This window comes from Osmia lignaria, chromosome 13 (assembly GCF_051020975.1).
Source record: "Osmia lignaria lignaria isolate PbOS001 chromosome 13, iyOsmLign1, whole genome shotgun sequence".
Lineage (NCBI taxonomy): Eukaryota > Metazoa > Arthropoda > Insecta > Hymenoptera > Megachilidae > Osmia > Osmia lignaria.
The window spans coordinates 7,130,508-7,146,729 of NC_135044.1; the positions used below are offsets into that span (position 1 = coordinate 7,130,508).

The 16,222-nt window shown below is 47.9% G+C and overlaps 1 protein-coding gene across 1 annotated transcript in view; it reads right to left on the bottom strand.

Annotated features, from left to right (window-relative positions):
• Positions 1-1,155: 1,155 nt before the first annotated feature.
• The window catches only part of Delta (neurogenic locus protein delta), a 34,395-nt gene continuing 19,328 nt past the window's right edge, over positions 1,156-16,222 (bottom strand). Inside the window, exons 4-6 of the mRNA XM_034319072.2 lie at positions 15,133-15,384; positions 10,064-10,124; positions 1,156-6,156 (exon numbers count right to left, since the gene is read on the bottom strand). Of these exons, the coding sequence (XP_034174963.1) occupies positions 4,125-6,156; positions 10,064-10,124; positions 15,133-15,384 (2,345 nt within the window). The 3' untranslated portion in view covers positions 1,156-4,124. The remainder of the gene's footprint in view (positions 6,157-10,063; positions 10,125-15,132; positions 15,385-16,222) is intronic.

Sequence of the window (16,222 nt, forward strand, 5' to 3'; positions counted from 1 at the left end):
GTCGTTCCGAGAAGATGCGACTTCCTTCATCGAGCCGGACCTCTCTTTCTCTCTCTACATTTTCTCGATCTTCCCACAGGCGGCCACGTTCGCGGCTACTTTGTCGCGATTCATCCGTGTCTCGGGTTCTTAAACGGAATCTTCTCCACGGAAATAGCGAGCTCGCGATCGTCCTTTAAGGATTCAACGCGCATTGCGTAACTCCTGGAACGTGATTTAGTTTTTCTTTTTTAACTCTCTCGTAGCAGAGTCTCGATATACATAACGAAGGTTTCCAAATTATTGGATAAATTATCAGAGGGATGAAAATTCATAACATACAGATTCGTTCGTTTATCTTTTTTTAATATTAATATTGATCGGTCGGTGTCGTTCGCGTGACATCCCATTGACAATTCGTTTCCTATTTACACGTTGACGATAAGAATAATAAAATAATTAATAATAATAATGATAAAAATAGTAATAGTAATCGCAAAGTCGTAATCATTGTACACTTGTTTCCGCTACAAATATACACAGATCTGCAACGTGTATATACGCCCCTATATATATATATTTATAATGCATAACATTAAGTTAACGTCTCTTTTTTATACAGGAAACAGAGAAATGCGGACATCGTTAGGAATCTTTCCACATATATAATATATATTTAATTGTTTAATTCTTGGCAAACGTATCGATACATCTCACTAATAAAGAAACAAAGGAGTTTCGTTTCCAGGACAATTGTTGGAAGAAGTTAAAATAAAATGAAAGGAAACGGTAAGTGACTTGGAAGAGAGGAACAAGTATGATAAATTACGAAAGAAACAGGAAGTCGAGGAATGAACGGGAAGATTTAAAAGAGACAACGGAAGATTCGCAACCACGTCGAATAACTATTGATCGAAAAGAGATGTAAGTACAAAAAGATGACAACAGCTTTATTACACATTCTATTCCATATACTATAATCATTTTAATACGTACGTGATTCTCGTTTAATTACGGCCAGCCAAGGTTGGCGCCGGTGAATGAACGATCGATTAATCGGTGCTTAATCGATCTAGATCCACGCTGTACTTATTCTCTTCTTATTTATACAAATTTCGATGATAATTATTCTCACTTTTGCCACGAGCGAGACTCCCCTTCCCAACGAGAACGAAAAAAAAAAAAAAATAAAAAGTAAAAAAACAAAAAGAAAATATGACCTGACTTAGTGTTGGTAGACTCGTAATCGTTTATTTAATTATCATTATTATTTATTAACAGGAACATCATTCGAATCTTTATTCGTTACATCGTCATCGTACGTTTCTACAATTATTATCGTGATCATCACTATCAGCAATATATTATCACCACCGGCGTTAATTGATCATCGGACAAGTAGCGTCGTAGTGTGTACGTGTATGTGTGTGTTTTCGTGTAATTGTCGGTCATTGTTACATCGTTAATAAACAGCAGCATCGTTCATCGTTACCGTTTGTTCGGCAGCATCATCCATATAAATAAATTAATTATCATCAACCGTGCGATAACAACACATAATCGTCATTTGTTCGCGCTTTCGTGGACGAAGTCGGCGAGAAAATAATTCCTTTTCTTCTGTTTTTTAGACAAATTTAATTATGAAAATAGATTATTTTTTTAATCCGCGAAATATTTAAAATTATTCATTTCTTTGATTATGTTTCAGGTGGCCCTCCAAAACAGTCAAGGTGTCACTAAAAGAACGATGACAGGTAAAATTCTTCTTCAATATATATATATAGCAAAAGGTGCATCGAGGTTGATTTGAATTTTAACACTTTGACGAGCATATTGAAATTTCAAGTTCCTTTTCATCTTCGAAGATATAGATAATACAATAAATACAAAATATAGTAGAGAATGATAGTGTAAAAATTCCACGTGACGGTGATTGTCAAAGTGTTAAAAAATATGATCACCTGAGAAAATAAGATTTCTCGCAAACTTCGATCTCGAAAATCTGGAATAACCCGTCCCGTCGTCGAAACGCCGTTGACGACGCCGGTTTCTCATTTACATATATATATATATATTTTTTTCATATATATTCTTCTATCTATATATATTTATATATTCATTTATTTACCTGTATTTATACATATCGCGAGTAATGTTTCACTGTATGATGCGTCGTATCGTCGGAGGCTCTCACACGAAAAGATTTCTAAAGTTGAACAAAGGAAAACCTACGGGTCGTTTCCCCTAAAAAGTTACTAAAACGTAAAGATAGAAGATAAAGAAATTCATTGCTATACCTTTCAAATTTCGATGATTTTAATGAGGAATACTTTGGAAGAATCTCCTGTAGGCTTTCTTTTGAAAAACTTTTTACAAAAGAAAAAGAGAGAAACACGGTTTAGAATGTTGGCGTTATGGCGGGAATCGAGCGTGAATTTTGATTTTAGTGAGATTCCATTAGGGGGTGGGCGGTGTCCGCGGCGCGAGGGATTCGTCGAAGGAGCAGTGACGACTTCCGGATCGAATCACGCGTACGCTGAGAGGGACGAAATTCGAAGAAACGTCGACTTCTCGTCTCTCTAGCTGGTTGTTAGTGATCATTGGATAGATGGTTCAGGGCTAAAACATGAATTTAAGTGTTAAGCGCTCGACTACCCGGCACAATGGGGTTGCGAGGAGAACTGGGAATCCTAGAGTGCCGGGCTGAGTTTGTTCCAGTGCTTCCGGTATTCGTTTGTTCGTCAGATTATCTCGGGACTCGATCCAGAAATCGTTTTCCTCGCGAACTCCTCGGGTCTAGGTCCGCGCGACGTCGTCCCCGAGGACGAAGCGAACAAAAAAAAAAATAAAAAAATAAAATTAAAGAACCGATATCTCGTTGTACGTCGAAAAAAAAGACAACGTTACCCGAAAGGCCGAAAAAAAATCTCACGAAGGGGCGACATCGTTTGAATCCTAATTCGTCGTAAACTTTCTCGCTCGTAACTATATACGCACGGTACATACAAACGCTCTCCTCTCTCGACTCGTTACTCGTCTACTATCTCTCACAGTTAGCTCGCGCGAACAGACGGACACACATATACATATACATAATATATATCTATATACACATATGAAACACAATCACTCAGACAGACAGTCAGACAGACAGACACGCGTACTCTCGATGCATGCACACTGGGATGCATCGCTATCGCTCGCAAAAAAGAAAAATTGTAAGTATCCTCGAACGCGTCTCTCTTAGCCACGGAGAGAGAAAAGTTCAGTCACGCGATTCGAAATAGAGAAAAGAAATGAAAAGAAAAGGAAAGAAAAGAAAAAAAAAATAGAAAGAAAGAAAGAATTATCGGAACAATGATAATGGGATACGATAGAATAATATTAATAATAATTAGAATAATAATAATAATAGCAAATAGTAATAATAGTAAATAACAATAATAATAAATTAGTTCTGTACAAAGTTTTGCTTCGGACATGATATAATAATAATATTAATACCTAAGAACGGGTCGGACGACGATATCCGCCATCGTCCGCCTCCACAGCATTTTCGTACATATATATTTTATACATATATATTTTCCATTTGCTCCAACCGTCGAGCTCCTCACTAAAAGTCTCTTCATTTTATTTTCTTCATCGTCTTCTTATCGTTCCGTTGCTTCTTCGTCTTCTTCGTCTTCTTCGTAGGACTGAAGAGAGGCGTGCGCGCGTTCCTCTAGCCCCGTCGTCCGCCCCGTCGACATGGATCGTCCGCGCGATCGTCCGGCGGAACGCGCGCGTCAACTTCTTCCTTGCCAGCGTGCTGGCAAAGTCCGGTGGAACGTTCTCACGCGCGACGTCCTGCGCAACGGGAGGGAGAGAAACAAAGGAATCGCGAAGAGAACACACGCACGTATGCACGCACGCACGCATGCACGCCCGTTCACCCGCTGGCCCATAACGGAGAGCCTTCACGGGGGTAGGGCGATGGTGGTGTGGTGTCGCGTTGGTACGCGAACAGTGACGAACGTAAGAGAAACACAAGAGTTTGTGCGCGTGAGTCACGGGGTTACACAGCTTTCATCGCGAGGAAGAGAAAGGTATTATAATAATAAGAGAGTCCAGAGTTGGTCGGCTGGCTCTGCGGGTAGACGAAACTACACTTCCGTCGCGAGCGTAGCCGCCAACGACGCGTCGTGCCTGTAATGATCGTCTATCACGTAAACCCCACAGCCGGTCTCGGTGGCGCCCCCACCGCTACCCGGTGGACCACTGCCACCCTCCGTGATAGTGGTCGGCCTCTTAAGCAACGCTGCTTCCGCCGCGCAACAACTGTCCGTCGTCGTGTTACTCGCGAACACCGACGACCTCTTGGCACTCTCAATGACGCCGACACCGACGCCTATCCCGAGACCAAGACCGAGGCAATCCTTCTCCTTCTGGAAGAGATGGGACGCCCTATGCGCCGCCGCCTCCGTGTTCAGTTGCTTCGTTGTCCGCGTTCGACCGTCCTGCAGCACCGGTTCTGGCTTGTAACCCGAGCAAGAGCTATCCAGCGTGACGTCCGTTTGAAACGAGGAGTCGAGGTCGTCCTGTCTGGCGGACGCGGCGTTGTTCACGCTCTTGTTCGCCGTCCATGTGTTCTTTATCATGTGAGCATCCCCGGTGCCCAGGGTGCACACGCTGCCACCGCCACCGCCGCTGATCATTCCGCTTCCACCTCCGCCGAGTAGACCGACGCTACCGATTCCGACTCCGCCGCCTCCGGTCGAGCCAACCCCAGCGCCTACGCCAACACCTCCCATCACACCGCCGCTTCTTTTGCTCATGCTGCTGTGCACAGCGTTCCGTTCGTTCTGCAGCCTTGCCTCTTCGTCGGCCTTTGCCTGTTCCCTCTTCTGTCGCCTCTTCATGCACATCACGGCGACGGCCGCGACCAAAACGAACGCTGGTACAGCTGTCGAGAGGGTGGCTATCACCACCACGTGTTCGGTGGTCAAGCCCGCGTCTCTGGGTTCCGCGGATGCTACGTGCTTCGACAAATTTCCCGACCAATAGCTGGCCCCCGAGGGTGGTACCGCGGGGACAGCAGCCGCCGTGTTCGACGGAGAGCTGGCAGCCACGGTTGCTGCTGGCAGGATAGCCGTTCCGCTTCCTACCTCTTCCGCGCAACTGTTACCGTGCCAACCCTCGGGGCACTCGCAGAGAAATCCGTTCACTCGGTTCAGACAAGTCCCACCGTTTCTACACGGTGCACTCCTGCACTCGTCCACGTCCACGCTACAGTCCTTCCCCGTGAAACCCGGTCGGCACGCGCACCGGTAATCGTTCGTCCCCGAGATACACCGTCCCCCGTTCGCGCACGGTTTAGCCAAACAGTAATCCACCTTGTCCTGGCAGAGCCTACCTACGTAACCGGGCACGCACTGGCAACGAAACTGATTGATCAGATCCATGCAAGTTCCACCGTTCAGACAGGGATCACCTTGGCAGTCGTCGATGTTGGTCTCGCAGCGTTCGCCGGTGAAGCCCGCAGGACAGGAACACCGGTAGCCGAAGGGGTTCACGATGTCCGTGCAGGTGGCACCGTTCGCGCACGGATTCGGGGAACACTCGACGAGATGGGACTCGCAATCGTTGCCCGTGTAACCTGCCATGCAACGGCACACGTAGCCGCGAAGAGAGTCGTCCTCGCAGGTGGCTCCATGATGGCAGGGCGAATCTCGACAGGATCTTGAGGTGATCTCGCAGTGTCGACCGCGCCAACCGGGTGGACAGGTGCAACGATAAGCAGCACGATGATGTTGTCTCGATGATGATGCGTCCACGGACGTTTTAGGGACACCGATGCCAGTGGCGAGGCTAGAATTGCTATAGGATGGCTCCATGTTGCAGGAACCACCGTTCAGACAGGGTTTCGAGTGACAGTCCAAAAGCGGCGTCTGGCAGTCAGTGCCGGTGAAGCCTGGCGCGCACGAGCAGGTGTACGAACCCTGGCCGGTGTTAAAGCAGGTGCCGCCGTTCATGCAGGGCTTGTGATTCGTGCAATAGTTCAGGTCCTGGTTGCAGAACAGCCCGCCCCAGCCTTCGTCGCACAGGCACTCCCAGGGTTTTTGGCAACTACCATGAAGGCAGCCTGGATATCTCACGCACTGGTCGCAGTACGCTCCCTTCCAGCCGTTGTGGCATCTGGAACATCAAGAATGGATGTTGCTCGTTAGCGATCCTTGCTTTTATTCCACGTTCAGGTGAAAGTACGTTCGGGTGCTTTTTTCACCAAGAGAAACTATCAAGCAAAGGAAGGAAGGAAGGAAGAAAAAAATAAAGATGTCTCGCGTCGACGGATCTCTTTATCGACAAAATCTAATTATCGAGGGTCAACGAAACTCCCCTTTTCTTAGACATCGAATTCCTTTCATACTTGCGATTTATTGCGCTGTCCCAGGCTAGCTATTCGGCCACCGCGATTAGAGTCCCCAGCCATTCGAAGACGAATGTCAAAGACCTCGTTAAACGCGTATGAAAAATGACGGACCACGATAGACGACGCGCAATAAAGAGGAAGAGATGGGACGAGGAGGAATCCCCGTTTCCAGGTAACCGAGCTTCATACCGGGTGACTCTCGCGTTACATCCTCCGCCACCTTTCTCGCGAGTGAACAGCTTTCCTCTGGATAGGAGAAAGGTGTTGCGACTAGTAGACTCTAATTACTGTGATCGTTAAATACCAATCGATCCCTACGGGAAAGTAATCTTAAAGGATGTCATGAAACTGGACGCAAGGATCATCCCGTGTCCCTAAGTGGATCCCCGCAAGTATTTCTTCTTTCCAGCCCTCAACCGATCAGTCCGAAAGCTTTTTCCCAAGGGTCACCGAAAATTTATATCGGCCAGTTCTCTTGTCCGAAAGAATTTCCAAGAAAAAACTCGAAAACGCGACTAAGAAGAAGGGAACACGGGGGACGCGTTGTAGCGAAGGGAGGAAAAGAAGCGGCGAAACCAGGATAAAAAGAAAGGTTCACCGCGACAGAGGATACGCAAAGGTGGATAAAAGGCAGCGCAAAGAGAGACGAGGAAGGTAGAAAGGAGCTGGATCCAGGAGGAAGGGAGGGAAACGAGGAGGATATGGTGGTCGGCCATTACATCCAACGGGGGTTATACTCGTTCAAGAAAGGACAAAGAGGGTCCACGGGTGAAGATAGAACAAGAAGCAGGGATCGAAGGAAGACAGAAGGAAGCAAAGAAAAAGGTGTGTATATACATATGTAGAATATTATACAGGCAGGCAGATAGAGGCACACACACACGGTAAAAGAGGGAGAAAGAGCCTTAGCTCAGGAGAGACCAGTCGAAAGGGAGAGAGGATGGAGAAGGAGAGAAAGAGAAGCATTAAGAGAAGGAAGGAAGAGCCTTAGCCAAGAGAGACAGTAGAGGAGGTAGAATTCGAAGGAGAGTGGGGAGACGAGTCGTCGAGTAGTGTTCCCACGGTTCGAGCCTCGGCACAGCCGTTCAGTATGCGGGTCAAGGAAAGGTTACGATCCTCTGTGTGTGCGCGCGCCTTGCTCTGCCCACTAATACCCATCCGCCTCTCTCCGTCTCTATATATACATTTGCTATATATCCAGTGTAGAGGGAAAGAGAGGGCAACCGTAGCCGTAGTCGTCGACGTCGCATGACTATACCATTAAATCCCATGTACACACCGGAGAGCGTAATCGAGAGAGCCCGTCGAGGGATAGAGACGGCCAGGGACCTAGAGAGTACACGGTTAGAACGGGACGGCATGAGACGAGCCGAACTGTGCCGCGTGGATATTCCTAGTCGTTTGTATACGCGCCTAGGCAATGAGATGCTCGAAGTATCCGTGTGATTCTTCGAGCTGTCTTCTCCGATCCGCGCCTGACTCTTCCTAGGACGCGAAATGGATTTCTGATTTCCGCGGCTTTCGATGTGCTCGATATCTCTCCCAAATACCTCCGAGTACCGGTATTTGATGACACTTGGTCAATTAGCAAGACGAGAGGATCCACCGAGTCGCCGGAGTACCGGTACTCGGGGGTGTGAGTGTTAAATAATACCGGTACTCGGTTCATGTACCGGCTATACAATGAAATATTATGTATCGTGGAAGTATAGAGTCCATTGGTGTATCGAAAGAGAGGGAAAAAGAATGGATGACGGTTCGTAAAATGATGCACGATGTGCATCTTCATCGGTATTCAGAGATACCACTCGCGCAACCGAACATGGACTCCGAAATTTCAATGGGACACCGTAGCCGCGATTCTTTCACGTATCACGAACGGGGCCAACATCCCACGAGGCTCTCACGGCAATTGCTTTTAGCGATCATATCGACTATTTCCACGCATACAGGTACGCGGCCAGAAAGCAGATTACCCTTTTTGCCTACGTAATCGTACGATCGATTTAAAACGTGCCTCTTTTTTTTCCTCGAAAATAAACACGTACATAGAGTGTACCGATCGTTTGTTAAACGAGACCTATAACAAAGTAAACTCGCGTAATATACGTGCATCCTGGATAGAGGATCCGTGAACCTATTTCGCTAGACACGATCGCGATTTACTGGCACCACGTGTCGATGTTCCTAGCGGGAAATATCGTTGCAGCATCTCTCTCTCTCGTTGACGGTGTCTCGAAACCGCGGAACTTTAAAGTTACAGGACACGTCGAGCGAATTTCGCCAAGTGGTTCTCGCCGATACAGGGCACAAAATAAAAGAGAGTAACAGAAACGAATAATATACACTGTTTTCGAAACGGTTACCGCCACGATATAATTTATCGCCACTCGCGTTGGTCCCCAGGCTTGTTTGTTTGCGAGACTACGGTATGCCCATAAATTCCAGGTCGTCTGGGACATTTAAAACGCGAACCACCGTGTTTTCTGGACGTCTGGCCGCCGGTCGGACTATTTTTGAAAATTATTACTTTTTTCCCAGCAGATGGCGTAGGCGGAGTACGGAGCGGATAGAGGGCGCCCGCGGAATCATTGGAAACGCGGAGGATGTCAGCCGAATGGAGAGAACTCACGAGGGGAATCTAGCTTGGACTGATGGCTGCGGCTAACGGGACAATTAACCCCGGTCGTACGGTAATTAGATGATCGAGTTAACTCTAAACCTCCGGGTTAAGTCGCTCAGCTCAGATTCGTGTCCCATGAAGAAGAATCTCACGCGGTCTCGGAATTACGAAGGGCACGGATACAATCCGCGTCCTCCTAATTCCATTATCGCGATTTTTACTCGACGATAGTTTCTACACGCGCCAGGCGAAAGTGTTCTTCTTCTCTTTCGATCGCGCGAAGATCTTTGAACCAAGGCTCTTGTATTTATAGCCAGTCGCAAGGATTCCCGGCAAATACAGAAATTCTCCGATCGATCTTTGACTCACCAGCCTCTTCTTTTCGACTACTTCTCAGTCGAATTAGAAGGTTCAACGACACCCGTTGTTGCTTAGCGATGAGAGAGAAAAGGATGGGAGACTGATAGAAAAGAAGGGAGGTACAGAAGAAGTTGGGAGCAAGGGTAAGAACGATTGGCACCTCCGAGTGCGCCTCGTTTACGACGGAAAGCAGTCGAACGCTTCGAATTCCTCCCCGTACTTTTCTCTTCGACCCGCACGCTCGATCGAGCTGAAACGAACGCGGGAAATCTGGCGATAATATTTTAATCGACCGCCATGCGAAAGAAAAATTCAATTTCATACGCGAAACCCGGAAATCGATGATTCTACCAAAGGATATTTAAATAGCGAGACTCGAATACCTTATTCCGATAAATAAAATGAAACGTTGAAAGGCTATATCGTATTTTCAATTGGAATAATCATTAAGAAAAAAAAAAAAAAAAAAATCTAATTGAACTGATTAACAGTGAAGTTTCTCGAAAGGCTCATCTACGGAGGGATCGTTGTTAATGCCGTGCGAGTATGATACACCGTCGTACAGGTATCGAGTCAGGAATGTAATATCAGCGAAGAAGAAGAAGAGGAGTTAGTTAAACGAAAAGAGAGAGACAGAATAAGAATATAAACGTGTGGATACGTATATGTATGTGTATGCGTATACTCACATGCATTCGTCGGGTCGATTGCAGTGTCCGTGCTGCTCGTCGCATCCGGGCAGGCAGCGGGCTGAAACGAGTAAGAAAAAAAAAAATCCAAAAGGTTAAGGCAACTCTCCGCAAGAGGTCGATCGCGTCCCTCACGACTGCACGACCGGCTACGTAAGGTAGATGCATACATATACACCGCGATGCATCCGATGCATTCCACTCTTATAGGTAGTCGAGCACTGGAACTCGATAATTCACCGGGCCTACCCTACCGCACCAACGGCCTCCCGGTTCGTTGTTAATCGAATCGTTAAATTGGCCGCCGATTCTCTTTACGAAAATACTGTGCCCAGTTGGGAAGGATTCTAGGTCTGGGTCATGGCTGACCCGTAAAGGACACGACGGTGGGCAACCGATTTATAGACACGAAGACGAGATCGGTTCGCGCCTCGAATACACGATGGTTCGTCTAATTAAAATTTATGTCATATGTACCACGAATCGTTCCTGTTTTCCCGGAATCCTGGATGGGAAAGGAGTCTGACCGCACGATTCCTTGCATAGCTGCACGTAGACTAGTCAACGATACGTGCGCACGCTAGCGTTCGAGTACGCTCCCGCGTCCCACAAGGATGATAAAATTGTGTCACGTGTGAAGATCCCAATCTTATCACCTCGAATGCACCTCTAACACCCTACTAATTGGCCAATTCGACCCTGCACTCGGGAATACCTGTCAAGGTAGATCCAGAAACGAGTTCAACTTCGGTCTACTTAAATTCAGGATAACACGAGAATACAGTGAACATGCGGATGTTCAATTGATCCATGAAGAAAAACAGGGCTGCAAAACATCACAAAGGAGTGTTTTTCCTACGGGGAAAACAAGCTAAGCTGATGAGCGCACGCTGGAAAAACAGGGACAAAAGTGCATTCACAGTTGGAGAAAGAAACCCGGTCGACCCTGAAAAGGGTGGCCCGTCTTGCTGAATGAAGAGGGGTTGAAGAAATTCGGTTTCGTTATGTGAAATCCAGTGTGACGGCAACAAATGTTGCGATTTAATGTCACGCTAAAACGTACCCTGAGGAGCAGAGAGAAGAGGACTTGTGACCTTGGCACCGAGCGCAACGGCCCACGAAGAACGGCTCTCTCCTCTCTCGTCGATTCTCGAGACTCGAGGCGTGCTAAGGAGAGAAGTATGGGGTATTTATAGAGTGGAGAACCAGAGGGACGACTCTGGCCTGTTCCAGCCTCGTTGATCCCGCGGGACGGCACAAGGAACGGCCGAATCGCAGAGATTCCACGAGTCTCGGGCAAAAAACGAATGCGAAGGGATGCGAGGGAACCGATGTTCCTGAATTAAACCGGGATTACGGCAACGTCTGACTGCCACAGGGTTTAAACTTGGACCTGGCCTGGGGATGACGTTGCTGTAATCTGCATAGATCTTTTTTATCGGGCGATCCTCAACATTTTTTGAACTCGTCAAAAGAAATAGTGATATTTGTGTTTGGTGAACGTACGACAACGTGAAGATAAGGTCGTAGAACGAGGAAAGGTGTTTAAGCTCCAGGGCTTAAATTGGACGGCTAACTGATTTAGAGCTGCTATTCTTGTTGACGCCGACGATATACGGTGGACCGCCAGCTGATCGAAAAGCGCAACCTGCGTCACACGACGGGGTAGAATTCCACTCCATCTTTCCGCCTTCGATCAGCTGGTTAAAACTGCTACTCTCTGTATTATCAGAGAAAATATCCGTGATTTTATTCTAACAAAATAGTACCAAATTCTAAAAGCAGTGCCAAGTGAATGAAGCGCACAAGCACGGGAGATGATCTGTTAAAGACCCATTAACATATATCCCCTCGGAACATTGCCATTTGTATCTTGGTCAGCATCGAGCGAGGCGAACTTTCATCGCCAGCTGATCGAGGAAAGAGAAACACCGAGCGCGGACAAAAGCCGCAACCTGCACGCAATAAACCCTGAAGATACCTGAGCTGACCAACGATCGTTTCGAGGACGCACCCGTTACCAAGTCTACGTGCCTGCAGCGAACAGTGAAACGAGGGCAAACTCGGTTCCCTTTAAATGTCCACGAGGGGCACACGGACGTTGTTCCCCCGATGAAATTTCACGGCTCGTGCCCAACGTACCTATCGATTTTTCCTTCCTGCCGCGTGTAACCGGCATTTTCTCTGCCTGACCTTTCGCGGAACCGGCGACAATAAGAATTTCCAGCTGAATCCCAAGAAAACATTCGTTTGGAATCCATTGTCCTATCAGTGATATTAATGACGATCATGCAACAGAGAGTAATAGTTAACCTGAACGAACCGAACGGGTCAAGTGTCCGGATACATCTGAACGACAGTGTACCTCGAGGAATCTACCTGCGCTAAGAAAAAGGTGAATACGTTCGGCAGGTACACCCTGGCTCCCATAAAGAGAAACGAAGGAGATGGAAAAATGCGACGTGGTTATCGAAGAAAGGCAGGAGGAGAGGAGAAGGGAGGGGTTGAAATGGAAGCGGGGACTGTGAACTGGAGTCCGGTGCAGCAGCTGTTGGTTAAAGCACCGACCTCTAGCTGCAGCTGTCAGGGGCCCACTCTGGCCTCTTTCGCCTCGGCTCACCGTCGTGTTGCAGCTGCCTCTCTGCAACCCCTGTAATACGTGCTGGCACCCCCGAAAATGTCTGCTGTGCCCCAACAACCCTTACCCTATCCTCTAACCCCCCTGCCCTTATAGTTAACCCCTTCTGCAGGATGATCGAACCATGCTACCAAGTGTTGTAGACTGCTTTTTGTATTTGCTCTTTCAGACCTGGCTGATTAACCCTTTTAGTCACAGGGACAGACGCAAATTGGTGATTGAAAATTTTATTTAATAATTAAGTGTTCCTATTTCTGTCTCGAAGATTCAACCTCCTTTCGAAGGTAAAAGTGAAACAGTGGAGAAATAAACTTTCGACTTGATACTGTTATACTATAGAAATGATTAATCGACGAGTGAATTGTCTGGAGGCGACACATTTCTTTTTGTCCACGCTTAACGGACATTCTTTTTTACTGAAAGGGGCACACCGGGTCAGCTGAGCAAACGTTCAGAGTACACTTTGGCGCCATTTGTAGAAACCATTTACTCGTCGACCGCTTTCATTTTTCTCACGGGACCGAAATTTCATTTTGACAAAGAAGAAAATTGTGCGACTCGATCAGTCTTACGACCGCTTAGATATTTTCATTTAGAAAACACGTCTAAGCGTAGTGACTAATGCAGCCAGCACTCGTGTACACCGGTGTCCGAGTGGAAGCGGCAACGATTCGCGAGAACTATTCCTTTCTAACGCGGCGCGAGCGTTGAGAAAAAGATGAAAAACGATAGAAACGGTGGCGTGGGCGTGAACGAGCGGGCACGTGAGAAAAGATCGACGCGGATCGCGGGGTTCCGCGAGGACGCGTGGTCGTCAGCGAAAACACAGCACGAACCTCCACCATTTCCAGGAATACCCGAGAATGTCACGAAATGAAGTGTTAGCAGTCTATTAGTAATCGATACGCGGAGAAACTTTGTCGAGTGTGGCCGAGTAAGAGTGCAACGACCGCTTCTTAACGAGAACCCGAGGACCCTAACGAAACGATCGGGAACGTAGGAGCCGGAACACGAAAACAGATCCGGGGGGAAGGTCAACACCTCGAGGAACATCGATTTTGCATGAAGAGATCGGATAGAGAGGAGCGAGTGAATCGAGCGACTCCGTGAAGAGAAGTGTGTCATCGAGTTGCATCTGCAACAGTCCGGTATAATATCACCGCTTCGAGAAATGTCCATCTCTTTAATCGAGATTTAAGCGTGCCTAATCGTAGCCAAATTCGCGAATGCCATTCCTCTGACGCTGTTCGTGGAATGCCACGACTTGGCACGCTGGCAAAGAAAGCAAAAGAGGATCCCGTTCTCGGATGCCATCGGGAATGATCTTAAGCCTTCGGCGATGAACCGAGCGCTGACAAGCAAACGCGTTAAATAAATAATATTTACACTGTGCAGCCTAATTAGCCAGCTCGATTACCGAAAAAATACCGATCCGAGGTCTTTGTACTCGGTATGGATGCACCAGGTGCCACGTAACCTGCAGACCGGTCGAGGTATCAGCAACGACAGACAGCAACGAGCCGTGGCAACGAGCTCGATCTGCTGGTCGTCGTTCCGTTCGAAGGAGTCTCACAAACACGTGCAGACGAGGCTCGGTAAGATCGGACAGAAAGAGCCACACACGATGGAAGACTTGGCTTCAAGCACACAAACGAAAGCCGAACGGTGCAAGCAGAAAGAGAGCCGTGGTGCACACGTACACGCGGATTAATCCTTCGCTGGGGCTCAGGTACGCGAGCGACAAGGAGGATGCTGGATGCAGACGAACGTTCCCCAGAAGGGAACAGCGAAGAGAGGAGAGGCACAGACGGGACCAGACGAGAAAGAAAGAGAGAGAAAGAGACTCTCTCGCACACGCGCGCGATCCAAGCGTGGGAAGCTGCTGCACGCTCGGACCCGACTGCGCTGCACCGACACTGCACCGGGCCTCTCCTTCGGACTCTCCTCGAGTTCGTCTGAGTTTCGTAGCTACGAGAATAGAGAACTAACTCTGAACGTCCTGCAGCGAGTGTTATGTAACGTCCAGAAGGATACGGAACCATGTATCCCATCTGGACGGTTTTACATCTTATCTATTACCTCGGTCCGCTATCATTCGTACCAGCGTGGCTCTTCTTACCGAGCTCCTCCCATCGACCTAATTCCACAGGACATTCGCACACAACGTTGAAAATGCAATCGCGCCAGGAGAGAAAAAAAGGATCCTAAATTCGACAACCTCTCTGGTTACCAGAGGACAGAGTATGAATTACGCGGTGGTCGAGACGGGAGAGAAAGGGAGAGATAGCCAGGGAGATGGTCTCTGTAATTTCATACACGGAATTCCTACAAAAGGAGGGATGTCACGCGCGGTGCAGTCGCGATGGGACGAGAGCGTGGGAGTGCACGCATTACGCGTATACACGATGATGATAATGTTGAAGATACTCACGGGTGTTGCAGTAGTCACCCTTCCATCCAGATAGACAGACGCGTTGACCGGTCGGACTACAGCTGTAATGACCGAAGTTGTCGTCCCTCGGCCTGCACAAGTTCTCGCAGCCCTTACCGTAGTAATGGGCCACGCAGGTCACTCGGTACTCGTACACCATCTTCGAATGAGCACTCCTGTACTCGTCCTCCGTCCAATTCGGCCCCACGTCTAACCATTTCTGCGTGGTCAGCCTCGTTATCAATACTTTCTCTGAAACATAAATGCAAAATTCTTATGTAGACGAAACGCAGAAATCTGACTGGTACGAAGTCAATTCCAATCAAGCCGGTATCAAAGCAATCCTTCCGTCAAGATCCGACTTTCGAAGGATCGACACTCGAAAATGGATCCAAGGTATCGAGCTAGGCCAATCAGCCAGACTGATCGACGATACAATAATCGAACGAGATGAGACGAGAGGTTTAGGTGCACGAAACGCGAAACTAATTAAGCGCGTCCATCAGTAGGGCAACCGAGAGGTGGTGCACTGCTGCGCCCAATGATGCGATCGAAGTGCATCGGCCTCCGACAACACTGACAGAGAAGGATAGATCGAAGCAAGGAAACAGAGAGAAAGAGAGAGAGAAAAGAGAGAGGGCAGACCGGACGTTCGTCCGCTATTGCTACTCCGCCGGCGGCACGCATCCGGCACAAAGAGAGTAAGCGTATACCACGTTGTGGCTCTGGGAAAGAGGCGTTCTTTTCTTCTTCCTCTTCTCCCTTCTTCTTCTTCTTCTTCTTCTTCTCATCCTCCTACCAATGCCTACCTGTTTTCGCGCCAGAGGAAGACCAGCCAGGCTTCCTACTAAACGTATTATCGTAATGGGCCCAGGCAGATTAGGAAAGGGCTTGGAAGGATCAGGTGCCCTACCGAAAAACCCACGTCTCGCACGATACTGCGAGCACAGCAGCAGCGCCAGTAACCTGGTTCGACCAGTTTACTCTACTGTGGCTAGTGTTATGTGTGAGAGAAGCCAAATGGATCCAGTATCCACGGTGCCGTATGGTTATGTGGTCAGTAGCGTAAGGAAGAGTTAAGTGGTCAGCC